The sequence below is a fragment of the Alternaria arborescens genome (genome assembly GCF_004154835.1).
Source record: "Alternaria arborescens strain FERA 675 chromosome Unknown contig_1, whole genome shotgun sequence".
NCBI lineage: Eukaryota > Fungi > Ascomycota > Dothideomycetes > Pleosporales > Pleosporaceae > Alternaria > Alternaria arborescens.
The window spans coordinates 1,316,128-1,332,990 of record NW_021167856.1 but is presented as its reverse complement, the minus strand read 5'-3'; the positions used below and the strand labels follow the sequence as shown (position 1 = coordinate 1,332,990).

At 51.0% G+C, this 16,863-nt stretch overlaps 8 protein-coding genes across 8 annotated transcripts; 4 read left to right on the top strand and 4 right to left on the bottom strand.

Annotated features, from left to right (window-relative positions):
- Positions 1-141: 141 nt before the first annotated feature.
- On the top strand, positions 142-996 carry AA0111_g501 (hypothetical protein; the record flags this gene model as incomplete). Its single annotated transcript, XM_028651075.1, has 2 exons — positions 142-689; positions 753-996. The coding sequence occupies 2 exons, from the start codon at positions 142-144 to the stop codon at positions 994-996; spliced, it is 792 nt and encodes a 263-aa protein (XP_028512081.1).
- An 885-nt stretch (positions 997-1,881) lies between these two features.
- AA0111_g500 (hypothetical protein) lies at positions 1,882-3,681 on the top strand (the record flags this gene model as incomplete). The annotated part of the gene is made up of 5 exons (XM_028651064.1): positions 1,882-2,197; positions 2,259-2,814; positions 2,865-3,227; positions 3,280-3,482; positions 3,530-3,681. The coding sequence occupies 5 exons, from the start codon at positions 1,882-1,884 to the stop codon at positions 3,679-3,681; spliced, it is 1,590 nt and encodes a 529-aa protein (XP_028512080.1).
- Positions 3,682-4,609: 928 nt separating this feature from the next.
- On the top strand, positions 4,610-5,782 carry AA0111_g499 (Mannitol-1-phosphate 5-dehydrogenase; the record flags this gene model as incomplete). Its single annotated transcript, XM_028651051.1, has 1 exon — positions 4,610-5,782. The coding sequence occupies one exon, from the start codon at positions 4,610-4,612 to the stop codon at positions 5,780-5,782; it is 1,173 nt and encodes a 390-aa protein (XP_028511914.1).
- A 502-nt stretch (positions 5,783-6,284) lies between these two features.
- AA0111_g498 (hypothetical protein) lies at positions 6,285-7,742 on the bottom strand (the record flags this gene model as incomplete). The annotated part of the gene is made up of 2 exons (XM_028651040.1): positions 6,285-7,558; positions 7,616-7,742. 2 exons carry the CDS (start codon positions 7,740-7,742, stop codon positions 6,285-6,287), a joined length of 1,401 nt encoding a protein of 466 aa, XP_028511913.1.
- A 1,847-nt stretch (positions 7,743-9,589) lies between these two features.
- Positions 9,590-10,674, top strand: AA0111_g497 (hypothetical protein; the record flags this gene model as incomplete). Its single annotated transcript, XM_028651029.1, has 2 exons — positions 9,590-9,777; positions 9,825-10,674. The coding sequence occupies 2 exons, from the start codon at positions 9,590-9,592 to the stop codon at positions 10,672-10,674; spliced, it is 1,038 nt and encodes a 345-aa protein (XP_028511920.1).
- Positions 10,675-10,788: 114 nt separating this feature from the next.
- On the bottom strand, positions 10,789-12,338 carry AA0111_g496 (putative Xaa-Pro aminopeptidase; the record flags this gene model as incomplete). The annotated part of the gene is made up of 4 exons (XM_028651018.1): positions 10,789-10,883; positions 10,932-12,055; positions 12,108-12,133; positions 12,189-12,338. 4 exons carry the CDS (start codon positions 12,336-12,338, stop codon positions 10,789-10,791), a joined length of 1,395 nt encoding a protein of 464 aa, XP_028511919.1.
- Positions 12,339-13,055: 717 nt separating this feature from the next.
- Positions 13,056-14,043, bottom strand: AA0111_g495 (hypothetical protein; the record flags this gene model as incomplete). The annotated part of the gene is made up of 4 exons (XM_028651007.1): positions 13,056-13,118; positions 13,190-13,607; positions 13,661-13,767; positions 13,828-14,043. 4 exons carry the CDS (start codon positions 14,041-14,043, stop codon positions 13,056-13,058), a joined length of 804 nt encoding a protein of 267 aa, XP_028511968.1.
- A 714-nt stretch (positions 14,044-14,757) lies between these two features.
- Positions 14,758-15,645, bottom strand: AA0111_g494 (hypothetical protein; the record flags this gene model as incomplete). The annotated part of the gene is made up of 1 exon (XM_028650996.1): positions 14,758-15,645. The coding sequence occupies one exon, from the start codon at positions 15,643-15,645 to the stop codon at positions 14,758-14,760; it is 888 nt and encodes a 295-aa protein (XP_028511967.1).
- Positions 15,646-16,863: the final 1,218 nt, after the last annotated feature.

Here is a 16,863-nt window from a genome sequence, read left to right as displayed (position 1 = left end):
CTGTGACTGTTCCTTTCGTCTCTTCATAATCTTTTTGCTGGGTTGTTGCCGTAGTTCTTTCTCGTCAACAACTACCCTGATCCCGAAGTATACCCAATTTTACGCTGATCAACATAATCAGAACGCCAAATTCAACCCAACATGGCGTTCGAGATATCCCGGAAATGGTCATCCTACCACTTAATACCTCAATCCGTTGACGTCGCCCTGAATCCCCCTGAATCCTACTTCTTCATAACCGACTTCCTGATCATAGCTTGCGGTATCCTCTATACGCTCTGCTATATGTTTTACACCATCCGGACCTATTCAGACCGCTACCTAGCTGGAACTGTACAATTCCTTTCCGCGACCATGGCATATGAGATATACTACGCATATGTGTGTACCACGACAACTTTTCAACAGGCCTGCTTCTTTGTGTGGTTCTTATTTGATATCACGTTCGTCACAGTGGCGCTTAAGTATGCGTACAAGCCGGAGGAGAGGAGAAAGACCGTGGTGAAGTTGCTGTGGCAGGTACCGGCTTGGATGGCATTCTTGTGGTGGGTTGGCACAGTGTGGCCAGATGAGAGGGAACAGAAGACGGCGTTCTTCACGGGGTTGTATCTGGAGTTGCCGATCGGGTGGGGACAGATCTTGTATCTGGTTCAGCGGCAGGATACTAAAGGGCAGAGCTTAGAGATTTGGTATGTCGACATTTGTTCTTGTGGTTGGACGACATCTTCCTTGACTATTACTAACGGAATTAGGATCACACGATACCTCGGATGCATCACGGCGTTCTTAGTGTTCATCTGGAGATACGTCAATGTACCCGAAAACTGGTCCTACGTCGGAAACTGGTGGAGTATCGGCGGGATGATCGTTACGCTCTTGCCAGAGACGGTGTATCCCTTCTTTTATATTTGGGCCCATAAAAAAGAGAGAGAAAACGCTGAGAGAAGAAAAATGGTTGACGATGAAAAGATGAAAGCTGGCGACATCAAAGGGTAAACGAACGCGTGTCGCATTGAGTACCTACTCTGAAAGTAACTGCGGTGCTTCATGTTAACAGGCTAACGAGACACAAGATTATGCATACCCTACCTATGGTATCTAGCGAGAATTCTATCTGTATAAAAATCTGCACGTCAGCCATTGCCCGCACCCATCATGGTCGTTTCCTTCATTTCAATACCGACACGAGAACCAGTTTCTCTTTTCTTTTTTCGATATCATCAGCCGCGCTCGTGGCCCGAAGCCTTATTCTTGTACGGCCTGGCAGCAGGTGCAAGGCGGTACCGGAAACTCGGCACCTTCGGTCAGGCCGTGGAATGATGTTGCGACAACTGTGCGAAACCCAAGACGGCCGATCGGCTTCCAAGAATTTCAGCCACGCAAACAGCTATCACACACCATATGCAAGGACAACCAAGATGGTCTGTCGGCATATTTGGAAGTAAAAGTGGGACGGCCGTTGGTTTGGTTCGTCTTAAGCGTAGCAAAGGTTAGTAGCTGATGAACCAAAGCGTAGAGCGATGCATAAGTTGTTGCGCTGAAATCAGGATCGTCGACAAGCATCCCGGTACCATCAAACAAGCTTCCCAGCCGCGCGATCTAGGCCGCACATGGCGTTTTTCAATGGATCGCAGCCACGACACAGAGCGTTCACATGCTCGTGCAGTGGACATGACGCTCACCATTTGGAACGTACTAGCCGCATTGCCGATCTCCAGCCACACCAATGGTACCACCGCGTCGCGAAAGCGATTTCACTAGCACCAGCCGCGATACATGATCGGCCCTAGTCTGCCAAACTTCTGTTTACTTTCCTGACTTCCCCCTTCCCCTCATCGTCGCATTCTTCGTCTATCAAAGAAGCTGTCAATTATCGTCACAATGGCGCAACGAGGTGAAGCCGCCGACTACTACACTGGTGGCGCGCCACCCCAGCAACCCCAAGACGCATACAAGGGTCAGCCGTATGGGCAACAACCACCCCAGTACGGCCAGAACTATGCGCCGCCTCAAGGCCCACCGCCAATGCAGCAGCCGAATGGCTACGAACAGAATGGCTATGGCGACAACAAGCAAACCTTTGAACAAACGTTCAAGCTCGACAAGCCCAAGTACAACGACTGGTGGGCGGGATTGCTCTTTATTGCAGTGTTTCTCGGCTACGTCGCGGTCAGCGCAATCTCGATTCGAGGATATTGTAAGTATCCAATCCCGTCACAACGCAATGTTCATTGGATAAAAACTAATACATCCTGCAGCGCGAACCAACAGCGGTGGCATCTACGGCGGCGACACGAATAATTTCGCTCTCAATTCAAACACCATCATCCTCTTCGCGTTCGTCCTGGGCTTAGCCATCGTCTTCAGCTATGCATACATGTGGGCTGCGCGCAAGTTCACCAAGCAGTTCATCTGGATTACCGGCATACTCAACATCATCTTCGGTTTTGTCACAGCCATCTACATGCTGTCGAGGAGATACTGGTCGGGAGGCATAGTCTTCCTGCTCTTCAGCGTCTTCTATGTCTTCTGCTTCATCAGCTGGATTCCTAGAATTCCGTTCAGTGTCCTTATGTTGCAGACTGCCATCGACGTGTCGAAGAAGTATGGGCACACTTACATCGTATCGTTGGTAGGAGGATTGCTTGCCGCCGCATTGGGCGCATGGTACTCGGTCACCCTGGTGTCGATCTATGTCCAGTATACCCCGAACGGCGCCAATTCCAATTGCAGGAACGGTGTTGGTGATTGTGGAAATGGCAAAGTTATTGGCTTGCTCGTCTTCGTTACCTTTGCCATGTACTGGATCTCAGAGTAAGTCCTGGTAGCTACAGTTGGACATATTCAATCACTAACAGCAACAGATGGCTCAAGAACACAATCCATACTACCATCTCCGGCGTATACGGATCGTGGTACTTCAACCCAAACTCTATGCCCAAGGGCGCAACCCGTGGAGCCTTCAAGCGCTCAGTCACGTACAGCTTTGGCAGCATCAGTCTCGGAAGTTTGCTTGTGGCCATCATCCAGTTCCTGCGCCAAATCTGCTCGGCTGCTCAGCGCAACGCGGCCAGCGACGGCAACCTTGTTGGCTCAATCCTATTCTGCGTCTTGGGCTGCTTGATTGGTATCTTGAACTGGGCTGTCGAGTTCTTGAACAGATACGCGTTCAGTTATATTGCGCTCTACGGAAAGAGCTACGTCGCCGCTGCGAAGGATACATGGAAGTAAGTGCCGCATGTGCTCGAGATCCGGAGACACCAAAGCTAACTAGAGCAGGATGATCAAGGACCGCGGTATCGATGCGCTGGTGAATGAATGCTTGATCGGACCGGTGCTTTCCATGGGAGCCACTTTCATTGCCTATGCCTGCGCGCTTCTAGCCTACCTCTACCTTATCTTCACATCGCCTGCCTACAATTCAGATGGAGGATACACTCCAGTTGTAGTAGCATTCTCCTTTTTGATTGGCCTCCAAATTTGTAAGTCACTCGAGACCATTTGCAAAATTTGCACTAAACCGTTCTAGGCAACATCTTCACCACTCCCTTGAGCAGCGGTATCGACACCATTTTCGTTGCGATGGCGTGGGATCCCGAGGTACTTATGCGCGAGCACTCAGACCTCTACCACCGCATGATAGCTGTATACCCGCACGTGCAACAGGCTATCCATGCATAAACTGGGTCTGCGGAAACTATACCCTTCGTCGAAGCATCGGAACTTTATAAAATCTTTATAATCACGAGATACCCACTTTCACTCGATCGCGATCATTTGCGGCACAGTTTTTCACGATTCTCGTTGCAATGGTGGGGCTGCCCTGATGGACAACGCAGGATGTCGGGCTTGGCGCAACTAAAGGCGGGAGAACGTACCGATGTCTCCACAAGGCCACCATCCACGCTATTGCAATGACGTATGACGTTTACAGCCCCATCCACACCATGGAAAGCGTGATCGAGGCGGAGCATAATGTTGGGAGTTGCACGATCTGGAGCGGCCTCCACGGCCGAGAAGACTCCGCATCGCGAGACTCTGTCAGGTAGAAGGTTGGGCACCACCACCATTGAGGTATTAATATATTGTGTTCAACTTCATGTTGCTAGGTTGCTATCAGCCTACTGTACGTCAATCACCCACGCCTTTGGGATTGCTTTTGCACGGTGTCTCGGTTCGTGCCTGCCCCCATTTGATCCTAGCAGCCAATCGGATCCACATGTCGTCACTGTCGTTGCGGGGACTCTTCTAGCCATTTCACCCAACGCGCTGGGCGCCCCCAACATAAACACCACTTGTTTCCCCTCTCTCTCACCCACGGCCTACTGCACCTCCAGGCTCACCTGCACACCGCCCACTGAGAGAATCTTCTGGCCAAGTAAGTTGTGTCCAATTGCAATACGTAACCCATGAATTCCTCCGGCTCCTGCTACATATACCCCGCCAACGCGCCTTCCTGTCCCACCATCAACACAACAACAAAAGCCCCTCTTCCTCACCTACCCCTCCAATCTCCTCTCCCTTACCTCAACCCCAGACCACCCGAGTAACACTCAACCTCTAGTTAAACGTACCCGAACCTTCCACATACCCCCACCAACCACACATCATGTCCTACGAGAAGAAGGCAGTACACTTTGGCGGTGGTAACATCGGCCGTGGCTTCGTCGCCGAGTTCCTTCACAACTCTGGCTACGAGGTCGTCTTCGTCGACGTCATGGACAGCATCATCGAGTCCCTCCAGAAGACCAAGACATACACCGTCACCGAAATTGGTGACGACGGCGAGCGCAAGTTCACCATCGACCACTACCGTGCTATCAACTCCAAGAACGAGATGGACAAGGTCGTTGAGGAGATTGCTAGCGCTGACGTCGTCACCTGCGCTGTCGGCCCCAACATCCTCAAGTTCGTCGCTGAGCCCGTCGCCAAGGCTATCGAGGCCCGCACGCTCGACTACCCCATCGCCGTCATCGCCTGTGAGAACGCCATCAATGCCACAACCACATGGAGAGGATTCATTGAGAGCAAGCTGAGCGAAGAGACCAAGAAGAACATCGACAGCAAGGCTCGCTTTGCCAACTCTGCTATCGACCGCATTGTCCCACAGCAGCCCCCCAACGGCGGCCTAGATGTTGTCATCGAGAAGTTCCACGAGTGGTGTGTCGAGCAGAAGCCTTTCGAGAACGGCGGCAAGAAGCCGGATGTTAAGGGCATCCACTACGTCGACGACCTCGAGCCCTACATCGAGCGCAAGCTCTTCACTGTCAACACCTCTCACGCTACTGCCGCCTACTACGGACACCAGAACAAGGTCCAATACATCCACGAGGTTCTTCATGACAAGAAGCTCCACGACACCGTCCGTGACGCTGTCAAGGAGACTGCCCATCTGATCGTCACCAAGCACGGCGTTGAGACAGCTGAGCAAGATGCATACGTTGAGGAAATTATCAAGCGTATTTCCAACCCTGTCCTCAAGGACAATGTCGAGCGTGTCGGTCGCGCTCCCCTCCGGAAACTCTCTCGCAAGGAGCGCTTCATTGGTCCCGCCGCTCAGCTGGCTGAGAGGGGTGAGAAGGTTGATGCCCTCCTCGGCGCCGTCGAGCAGGCCTACCGCTTCCAGAACGTTGAGGGTGATGAGGAATCTGTCGAACTTGCCAAGATCCTTAAGGAGAACTCCGCTGAGGAGGTTGTCACCAAGGTCAACGGCATTGAGAAGGGACAGCCCCTCTTTGACCGTCTTGTCGCCATCGTCAAGAAGGTCCAGGGGGGTAGCTGAATATCCGCCGGTAAACTCTGAGTAGTAGTCGGTGCGGCTTGACGAAGGCTAAGTGGTCAGGCATATTGAACTTAGCATGGTAATTTTCAGCGAGGAAGATCAAAAGCGCCCTGGGCGATGGCTCAATGTGGCGACCCTTTTACGGCATTGACTGGGATCAATGTCCTGTATAATGACAACGAGACATGATAATGAATATACCCTCTCAGTAACTTCATTTCTCTATACATCTTCTCATTGTTCTCTCTTCCTCATATGCTTGTGTGACAGGCCATATACTTTAACTTACCACAATCATGCCCTTCTGCACATAAGTCGCTATCCTACTGCTAAGTCGCCGAGAATGTCATTAAGCGATCATAGGCTGGAAGTTTATCGAAATTTATATAGGATTGTTATGTACGATCGCTCAACTGGAGGATATTCTATTACGTTCAAAGGTCTTCTTTCCGAATATTTACATGGAAGATAAACGACACCACCTCATCAAATCTTAGCCGTTTCAAGCTGTTGTATTCCCATTCTTCCAGCCTTGGATCTCATACAGCGTCAAGACGTACTCGTCGCTGTAAATTCTCTTCATCATATCCAAGCTGTTCCATTCGCCGCCAGTAACATACTCGCCACTCCATACAGCAAAGAAGACCCAGTCAGCCTGATAGGCCTTCAACTGTTCCGGTTCCATCAGACTGCCAATTTCCGCCGCAGCAATCATCTTGGTATCGTCCGTAAGCTTGATAAGATCGTTGTATGTGGCAGAAATCGGACCATGGTCACCCTTGGCATATGTATCCGCAGAGACGATATCCACAACATCGGATCCGGGGTACCATGCCGGATCCACCGAGTTCCACACCCAGACCAAGTTGTTGAGAGAGTGGTGAACAGTGAGACGCTCGTAGAGGATGTGGTAAAGTTTCTTGCATGCTTCGGGACCTTGGGCACCCCACCAGAACCACTTGCCTTCAGCCTCGTGCAACGGGCGCCAGAGGACGGGTACGCCGGCATCCTGGAGCTTCTTCAGCTGAACTGCGATGGTGTCAATGTCCTTGATGAGCGCAGTGTAGTTTGCGTTGGTAGTGTCGACGAGTGCGTCCGCAATGTTGAAGTCGGTAGCTTCGGTGTAGAAGCCACGGTACCAGGGTTGAGCCTCAGTATCGTAGAGGCCAGCTGGAGCGTTCCAGTGCCAGACGACGGTTACCATGCCACCTTTCTCTGCGAATGCAAGAGCATTGGTGGTATCGTTGGAGGAGGCACCCTTGGCGATGCGACCTTCGGTGTAGTCCATCATATCTACGCCGAGGATGGCGGGAGTCTTGCCGACGTTGGCTGTCACCCATTCTAGAGAAGCTTGGTCGTACTGGCCCGAGAGGATGTTCTTGCCGTAGATACCACCTAGGTAGCTCATCAGAGCTTTTGCGTCGGCGTTTGCATTTGCGTTGACTGGAACAGCTGTTATGTTGTGTGGGCCTCGCTCTGCAGATGGAGAGAGCGTGATGGCATCAATCAGATAGTAACCCCAGTTACTCTGAATTTCGATCGTATTGTTGGCGTTCTCTTCAAATAATACTTGTCCCGCTGATACGGTTGTCCATTTTGTGGTAGCTGGTAGACTGACTTGCGATCCGGAACCGCCGTTGAGTACAATGTAGGTTTGCTTGTCGCCGTTGGGACCGTTGTAGATGAGACTGAGATCATACAGGCCGGTAGTATTGGAGGGGATTTGAAACGTGACCTTGTCGGTTGCGTCGGAGAAACCGTCTACATATCCGGAGCCTACACAGTGTTAGAAGTCTACAATGGGATATCAGAGAGTACTCGAGGAATGTTTACCTGTATAACCTGCTACTGAGGTAGCTACGGTTGTTCCAGAAAGTATTGCGTCCTCAGCCTGGTAGGTCACTGATTGAGCTGCGGTGAAAGTAAAGAGTGCCGCCAGGGCATATGTTGAAGTGAACATGATATCGCCGGTTTGAAGAGCTTGCCCGTGTATGCCTAGATTACATGATGAAGAAGAGACGTTATATATCGAAACACTTGACCCTCTCTACAACAATCCTCAATCTCAATTTCCAACCATATCCACCCTAACCCGGAAAGTTCGGAGCCGCGTCTCCATGCGCGATATGTCAGTTCATTTGTTTCGAAACATTAGCGTGTCTTGAGTCCTTGAACGCATGACTTGGAACGTCGCTCCACAAAGGTCTTCTAGAAAATAGCTGTCAATTCCGCTTGCTGGGCTTGGCTTTGATCTTCTGACTAGCTATCTGTAGATTAAAGGGATCGTGTTTGCCCGTAATAAAAGCCGCCAATGAGGTTGTTCACTGGTGGCTGGTTAATTCATGTCCACGAACGTCTCTTTCTCGGCGCATTTCTTTATCATATGCGCTACCCGGTCTAAACTACTGAGCCACAGCTAGATACAACTGACGAAAGATAGCGACGCGATAGGCGTGAATGGTATGTTGCGATGAGTTTGTAAGAAGCTCTTTCGAGAACATATACGAAAATGAGGGTTTCGTTCATCGGAACGATTGAGACCGTTCCGAGGAACACCAAAAGCTAGTCACATGACATCATCTAAAACACAACCCAATTCTTCAACACCAGCAAAAACTCAATCCCACCATGCAATACGCATAGCGAAAAAAGAAAAAAGACAAAGTTGTCTCCCCACCATGAGTCGAACAAGGGACCTTCTGATAACAGCAGATATTACAGTCAGACGCTCTAAACCAACTGAGCTACGGGGAGAATGTTTCGTGACGAAACCGTGCTTGTGTTGAGATGGCAAGTTCTGCCAGAGTGGTTTTATAAAGATGGGACAAAAGTGTACAAAATGAGGGGTCGAAGGGCGAAAATGCGGCGGCAGATGGTTGGCTGAACATAAATGAGTACGCGGTAGAGGTGGGGATGTTCAAAATGAAAAGGGAAAAGTCTGCGGGACTTTGCGGCTGAACGGTCGGGTTCTGGCGAACTCAAAAAGGATTAGCAGGCCTGGATACAAGAAACCCCATCTTACAGGTCTTGATATATTTTCAAATCATCAGTTCTTCTCCCTTGAAGCAATGCTTGCTGTTCAGTGTACGCAGAATCTCAAGGTATCAACCTGTAGTCCAATGCATCGCCGAACCATCTCCTCCATATTTCCCTGAATTCCTACTCTTGGAGTTCGGCCAGAGTTGCGCCCTTTCACTGAATATGAAGAGTACATCCCCAGGTCCTTTTCATGAAGTCGTAACGAGCCTGATCTCGGGAAAACATCTCGCCCTGCGTATACTCCGGAATGAGGAATGTGATTCGTGTCACCACGTTCTGCAGCTATCCATGATGCGCCCAGCCATAGGATAGCATCTAGGAAAAGAACACCTCATCCGGTATCTCCAAACTTGATTCACGTGCCAAGGGTTGAGTACTTCAAGTAGCATTGTTGCGTATTATCGCTCCATTTGGAAACCTCCAGGAACGCGTGCGGGTATCACGAACAGGGATGTCCGGGCAGTGTTTGCGGCCTTCACCTCGCAAAGCTAAAGTTTCCATAAAAACCCCCAGTGAACGCAAATGAATCAGAGAAAAGAGTCTTTCGACTCTATTGTAATAGTGGGCACTTTTGCGGCGTTCGTTTCGACTTTCGTTCTTACACTGTGCCACTTCTGCGACAGCCTCTCACTTTGCTTAATCACCTTCTCCTCTTACTTCTCTTGTCCTCTCCAGACTCTACACGCCTTTCAAGTTCTCACTCTCTTTTGCTCAAGGCCAGTTTCTCAGCAACCGCGTTAAATCGACAACTTCTCAACTTTAGCAGCTATGTTGGCAACTCCTATCATCGCTGCGAGCAGCTTCATCGCTCTTGGCTATGCATCCCCTCATCACTTCCATGTCGTAAAATCTACTGCTCTAGCCCCACGAGCTGATTACATCACATTTGGCGGCGACGGGTCGATGAGCGCTGGATGGCCAAAGCAGACTGAGTGGATGTCGTTTGACGATGCTTGGTATGTCCTCATCAAAGGGACGACGTATCACAGACTTACTGTAGTAGGAATGCCAATCAAGACTTCATCAAAGGTTCCTGCAAGCACAACGGCTGGGGCGACAACAACAACGACGCGGAAACACAGGCCATCAAGGAAAGCATACAGTCAGAGTCAGAGGTTTCCGGCGTCCCGAAGGAGTTCATCCTCGCCATAATGATGCAAGAGTCCAAGGGCTGTGTGCGCGCCCTGACCTCCAAGTCCGACGCACATAATCCAGGTCTTATGCAAGGCGCGGGTACTACAACTTGTCATCCCCTCGGTCAGAGTCCCATCTCGCCATGCCCCGCCAAAGACATCCGCGCCATGATCCACGAAGGTACTGCAGGAGAGGGATTGAGGACGAGTCTGAAAGAGTCGCTTAGTGCTTTCAGTACCACCACGGACGACAGCAAGTACTACAAAGCGGCGCGTCGCTACAACTCCGGCTCTCAAGTCACAAATCCAAATCTGGGCCATAGTGCTACGGCGTGCTACGCATCTGATATCGCGAATCGTCTCATCAAGCCTTTTGGAGAGAGTAGCTGCAATAACAATGCTGTTGCTGGACTTACCATGACGGAAGGTCGCGGGGGAAACTACGGCGAGAACAACGATAGTAGCAACCAGAAAATTGACCTGGATCAACATCAGACCGACAACAAGCAGGCAACACCAAATGAAGCCGGCGATAGTGGCATCCTCGACACCAAAGTTACAGGCGCAGCAGATGGCTGTACCAGATACTACACTCCTGCGGAAGGCGCCACCTGCGAGTCCGCACCCATTGCTTTCACCAGGTTGCGTCAGCTCAACTCGAAGCTGAAGGATGATTGTTCCAATCTCTGGGCTGGATACCAGTACTGCATGGCTACTTGAGCGTGAATCACTGGCTAGGAGAGACAAACAGAGCTGTCGAGATGTTGCGATTGTTTCTTGGTATCAATTGCTTCCTTCGCGTGGTTCATCATCGTAGTAATCTAAAGTAAGCCTCTACCGTCCAGATACAATCAACTGAGTGACATCATCAATCTCCTTCACCGTCGGTGTCAGGTTCTCGTGTCCATCCTTGGTGACGAGCACGTTATCTGCAAAGCATTAGCATACCATCAATACACCTCGTCGTGGTAACATACCCTCAATCCTCACACCACCCACACTCCAGTACTTCTCCAGCACACTCTCGTCGATGTACTTCTTCTTCTCCTCATCCTTGAGATATGGCTCGATGATGAATTTGCAGAAATAGATGCCAGGCTCGACGGTAATGACGCTACGTTCAGGTAGGGTGCCCCTCTTCCTCAGATACCTGAACATGACATCCTTGTCCGCATAGTTGGGGTCACCACCAGAATCGTGAGTGTCCATCCCGAGGTAGTGACCCAGACCGTGAGGGAAGAAAGCTACACTAATCCTCTTGTTGAACAGCTCGTCTGCGTCGCCCTTCAATATGCCCAGATCCAGGAGTCCCTTAATAGCAATCTTGTGAGCAAGCTCGTGGACATGGTCCCACACAACGCCGGCCTTGAGTGCGTTGATACACTGGTGTTGCATATCCAGCACAATCTTGTAGATAGCAAGGGACTCAGTTGTGAATTTACCCTTTACAGGGAATGTGCGTGTGATATCGGAGGCGTAGCAGTCAACCTCGCATCCTGCATCCAGCAGCAGAAGATTTTGGTCCGAGATTGGCGCAGCATTATTGACGTAGTGCAATGTTGCGGCATGTTCACCGGCCGCAACAATAGAGTGGTAGGCTTGGTTTTTCGCGTTGCGCTCTACGCATGCCTTGAGGAACACAGCTTCGAGTTCGCATTCGTTCTGCGCTTTCGACGCAGCCTTCATGACAGCTTCATGGGCTGCGGTTGAGATGACGTTTGCTTTTCGAATAAGCGCGATCTCGTAGTCTGACTTGGTGACGCGACAATATTCAATGGCAGTCTTGAGTTGCTTGAACTCCTTTTCTTTATAAGAAATAAAGGTGACATGATCCGAGACCTGTTCTGGAATGGCATAGATGGTTGATTGAGCTGATTCGGATTGGCTGGCGAGGTGGGAATTGACGTCCTTGGTTGTTAGACATTCGTCAATGTCATACTTTGCTTTAGCTTCTTCGGGGCTCATAGGTAGGCCGGACCAGATGACCTCGTCGGGTTCTACGGGAGGGATGAAGAGAGTGAGTTTGTCAGTGGCGATTTCATATACCAAATAAGAGTCTGGCAGTTCACATCCGCTGAGGTAGAAAAAGTATCGTCGCTGACTAGATGAAGATAATTAGCTCCGTGCTTCTCTTCGGTCGCTATACCACCTACCGGAAGGGTGCCTCGCCATCGTTGTCCTAAACAAATGAATCAGTGTCTGTTGTAAACCCGAGCATTACTATGGGCACCTACCTCGTTCAACTTCAATTTCTGCGCCTCTAGATAAATTGTTCCGTTCTTGTCACCGCCCTTCTCAATGATCCACTCTGCGACCTTCTTCGCATGTGCTTTGGCCGGGTACTTGCCCTTCAGCACGTCTTCATAGTTTTCGGCAATAGCCATCTTGTGCACGTTTGTCCAGCTGCCGCTCTCTGCAGATAAGGTGTAAAAGCAGGGTGTCGCGATGGCCGAGTGTCTTGTTGGTGACGGTTGACGTGCACGTAAAGTGTGTCGAAGTGAACGGCTGATTTGAGGTAGTAGGGCACGCATGGGGGAGCTTCGAGGAGCTTTGCTGATGTTAGGCGCGACGATAGCTACAGGCCGGGAAGGTGGGGTGGTGGGGTGAGCTCGCACGCGTCTGACGGGTAGCCGCGGTCTACGTGTCGCGATGTTTTAAAAAGGAAGGTGCATCTATTCGTTCCGATTGTCAAAAGATGTACGTCGCAAATCTTCGCCCTGTGAAGCGGATGTCGGGTTGATAATTTTTGTAATACTACATGATCATGTCTAATTTCTCAACCCAGAACAAGTCGTTCAACGCCAATAAACACGCTTGAGCTCCAGACGCCAGTCCGCTATGCCATCATTATTCAGCGCGAACCTATTTTACGCTCCGCGTAGACCAAAAATACCTTAAGACAACCCATTGTTCATACGAGCGACGAGCTGTTTAATGCAATTCGTGCTTTCAAATCCCCAACCCTTACTCTTTCACACAATAAATGGACAGCCACACCATGCGCTAACGTTTATCATCTATCGAAGTCGGTATAGGTTGGTCGTTCATCTTCGTCCGTTGCGTTGAGTGGTCGATCGATTATGCTTTTCGAAAAAGGAAGACTAGTCCTGCCAGCGTCTGAGGTACTTGGCCATATCGTCGGTAGCGTGAGGAGCCGCGGCGACCTAAACAACAATCAGTACATCTTCTAAATAGCAAGCAAGTCGCGCATCTCTGCGCACAACAAATGACGTACCGTGTTCTCCATGCTCTTAACAGAGAATGTTTGACTCTGCGTGAGCGTAGTCTGGATGGTCGGTATTGGCAGCTTCGACTTTGCAATGTTGACGCTGCTGGCAGGATACAGCGGCTTCGTGTTCTTGGCGGTAATCTTTGTAGGCGGTACAGGCTGCATGGGCGCATAACGCGTAGGGCCCGTTTGCATTGTGTAAGTCACACCGTAGTCGCCCTCAGCAGGGTCCGCTGCAGCGGGGTCGGTTCCATCGGTCGTTGTGTCTTCGGTTGCTGGTCCAGCGGTGGTGGAGATGTCCTCCGCAGCCTTCTTGACAGTAGGGTTGAGGATGTTTTTGCCTGTGAAGCCAGAGAATTGGAAGCGGTCAGAGTAGGTGACGAGCTGACCACCAGTCTTTCCGACTGCGATCATCTTGATGAAGCTGTGACAGTCGAGTTAGCATCTTGCTGATCTGGGTTGATTGTGGGAACATACTAGGCATTGGCGGTCTTCAAGTCCTCAGACATGCCTACTTCGATCCTACCCGAAGCTGTGTTGCCAGCTGTGAATGCACCGCTGGGTGTAATGGTACCCACTACGAACTATTTCCCATCGTTAGAACATCTCAATGCGCCTCCACGAGTGCCTGTATTGTAACCTACCTGCTCAGAGCCTTCATTTCCTCCTACAATCAGCTGCAGCTGATAAGTCGTCAGATCTGTCAGCGCAGGTCCAGAGCCGCCCTCTTCCCATTTCACGGTAACGGCTGTGCCAGCCGTGAGTTTGTCACCCGCGCTCGGTGATGTGAACTTGACGCCGGCGTTTACAAGTGGAGACAGAGCGGCGAGGAGCGCGAGGGGCAGTAGTATCCGAGTCATCGTGAGGGATTGTGATAGTAGCGAGTGGCGGTCGGGCAGCGGTGTGGCTAGGAAAGCGAGCGTGGAGGGGTGGATCGTAGCTGCTGTCCGGTAATGGAACGAGGGGCGCGATACACGCACTTTACGCGTATATTCAATGCGACAAACAGATGCGTCGAGACGAGGCAACAGTGGAGACGGGTATTGCACGGTGGTTGTTAGTGTTGAGTAGAGGATGCAGTCTGGAATCAATCAAGCAACATGCGGCGACGCCAGGGGACGATCGTCTTTGCCGCGCACGCTAACCTGCGATTGGCAGGGATTATCGCTCTACTGCGACGCCTCAACACCATGGCAATAAACATGTACACTTCAGTTCCATGGTTGACCACACTACTTGTTGTATTAACGTGCATATCGTTGCTATGACACTTCAAACAGCGTAAACAGATAGCATCCGATTTGCTCCACTCGTCTATCTCCCACTTTGGGGCCGGTACCTGAATCCTCAACATCGGGTCTCCACAATCAACCGCCAAAAGTGGGCTCGCTGCAGCTTTTGTTTGTACGTCGAAAATTTTGACTTTCTTCCAGTACACACCTATTGGTGTCTATAGTACAGAAGCTTCCCAGCTATCGTGTCCGTGTTTTGCTACCCAAACGCCTTTGTTATGCTAAATGAGTATATCCTAAAATCCAGTCAAAAGGAAACGCTTGCCTTTTGTGTCGCTCAATTCAAACAGCCTGTGCATTCCTTATCTTTGGGCTATTCAGCTTCAGGTTGAATGACGTCGGTAATCTGCATGCCATGGTCGCTGCCTGTCCCGCCTTTTGCAGTTGAAGCGTCAAATCTTTCAGCTTCTCCGGTGTGAAGATTTGGACATCGAACGACAGCAAAAACTCCACACACAGCTCCAATCGGCTAAGTGCTGCCTCGTCAACACCTCCTACTGCAGCGAATCGTTTTTGAGGCCATCGGTGATCCTCTAGTGCCTTCATTGCGACGAGAGCGCACGCCAGGATGAGGCGATGCATTGTGCGGTATGTGAGAGGAACGCTCCTATCGATAACGCATAACCGCAGCATGTACGATCCAGCAGCCAGCCAAACAGCAGTAGATAAGGGGCAAAATCTCTGGATGCGGTTCATGTACTCCTCAACACCGACTTTAGGCACTGTCTTGGAGAAAAACTTTCGAGCCATGTTGGCTCGTTGCACGGACTCGGGCTGCGCTCCGGCGCCAATGTCGTGTATAGTGACGGGCTCATCGTGACCCGCTTCGGGTGGAGCTAGTTCGGTGGGTTGATGATTCTCTTTTTCAGCGGGTATAGGCGTCGCTGGCCTGGATGCTGTCCGCCGATGTGATCGAATGAGATGGTTTTCCCTTCCTCCAGGCGTTCCAGGCCGTGAGAGTGGCGGTGTTGCTGGTACGTCGCCGGCTGCATTGGCTATGGCGATTATCGAGCGGGCGATTAATTTCATGGCGGTTTCTCGTGACATGGTCAAAACATCGAGATCGGTGTCATTGGTTGGTGGTGATGGTGCGTCCTGAATGCTGAGGCTGTTGAAATGTGGTAGTACTCCTGCATCGCCTGCCGGGTTGGGTGCTGAGGGAGGATCCATGGTTTGTTGGTTTTGAATGACCGGTGCAAGTACGAGTCGCCTCGGATGCACGGTCTTGTATGGAGGGGCTGCGTGGCACACTTGGATCATTTGGAAGTGTGGATATGCTGCCGAAGTCTACCGATATACTTTGCAGGTGGAAAGTGTATCGAGCAGGAGCTGAAAAGATTGATGTAGGACGTAGTATGTAGAATGTCGGAGGCCTGCAATTGATCAACACAAAGTTCAGCGTAGTGCTGAACATTAGCTTACACTTGGATGTGAGGATCAGCGTGATTAGCGTGACGACTAGGGAGGCTCGTATTCGTAGGGGTTAGAGGGTTGGCGATGTGAGTGCTGATGTATAGAAGGACAATGGAAGATACGATAATCGATAGCCTTGGGGGGAGGCGTTCAGTTTGTAAGGTCAAGTGACGCTAGAAGGATTGCGTCTTGACTTATTGCAGCTGGTCGGAACCTTGATGCAAGCGCCGTCCCGAAGCTCGCTGCCGCGTTGTATAAACGGTGGCCATGGAAGAGTAGCGTAAAGTGGCTGGACGAACCCTGACAAGGCGCGGTGAAGCGCGCGGAGTGCGTTGGCGGGTCACGATGTGAGGGTACGTGGAGCGCTGGAGAGCGTCGACTCACGATGCGAGGCCCGAGAGCGGGTCTCGTGAGTGCAGAACAAGGCTAGAGCGCTGGCCCACCGGGCCGTGACAGTGCAGGCAAAAGACGCGCAGCAGTCTCCCTAAACAGCCTGCATCTCTCGAGGCGACGAGAGAAAGGAAGAGAGATGGTGGATCCAGGCCGTCGTGATTGGCGGTTAATTAGCTGTTAAGTACCCAGCAGCGGGATGAGAAGATGCATAGGTTCGAGCAGTTCCGGGGTGGATTCCGAAAGAGTGCGCGAGTTTGTAGATATCGGGCACAATACTGCGGGGCACCTGCGTGGTTCTGCAGGGTCTGCCGCGCCTTAGAAGAAGCGACGAAGCCCTGGAGACACGATGGAGCTGCCTACTGGACTGTCATGTGAGAGTAATTGCGGAGATGAAGAGGAATCTCGGAGAAATGAAGCACCTGGCCAGACTCGGGTCTATAACTATTGCCTGCTGGACCGCGGCTACCTTACGTTTGTACCTGGCCTCGCCCCCTACTTTCACACTTCATTGCTGCCATCGTGACCATTGTCTCGCAGTTTGTGGCTACAAAGTACCTCCTGCCAATGCACGGCTAACGCACG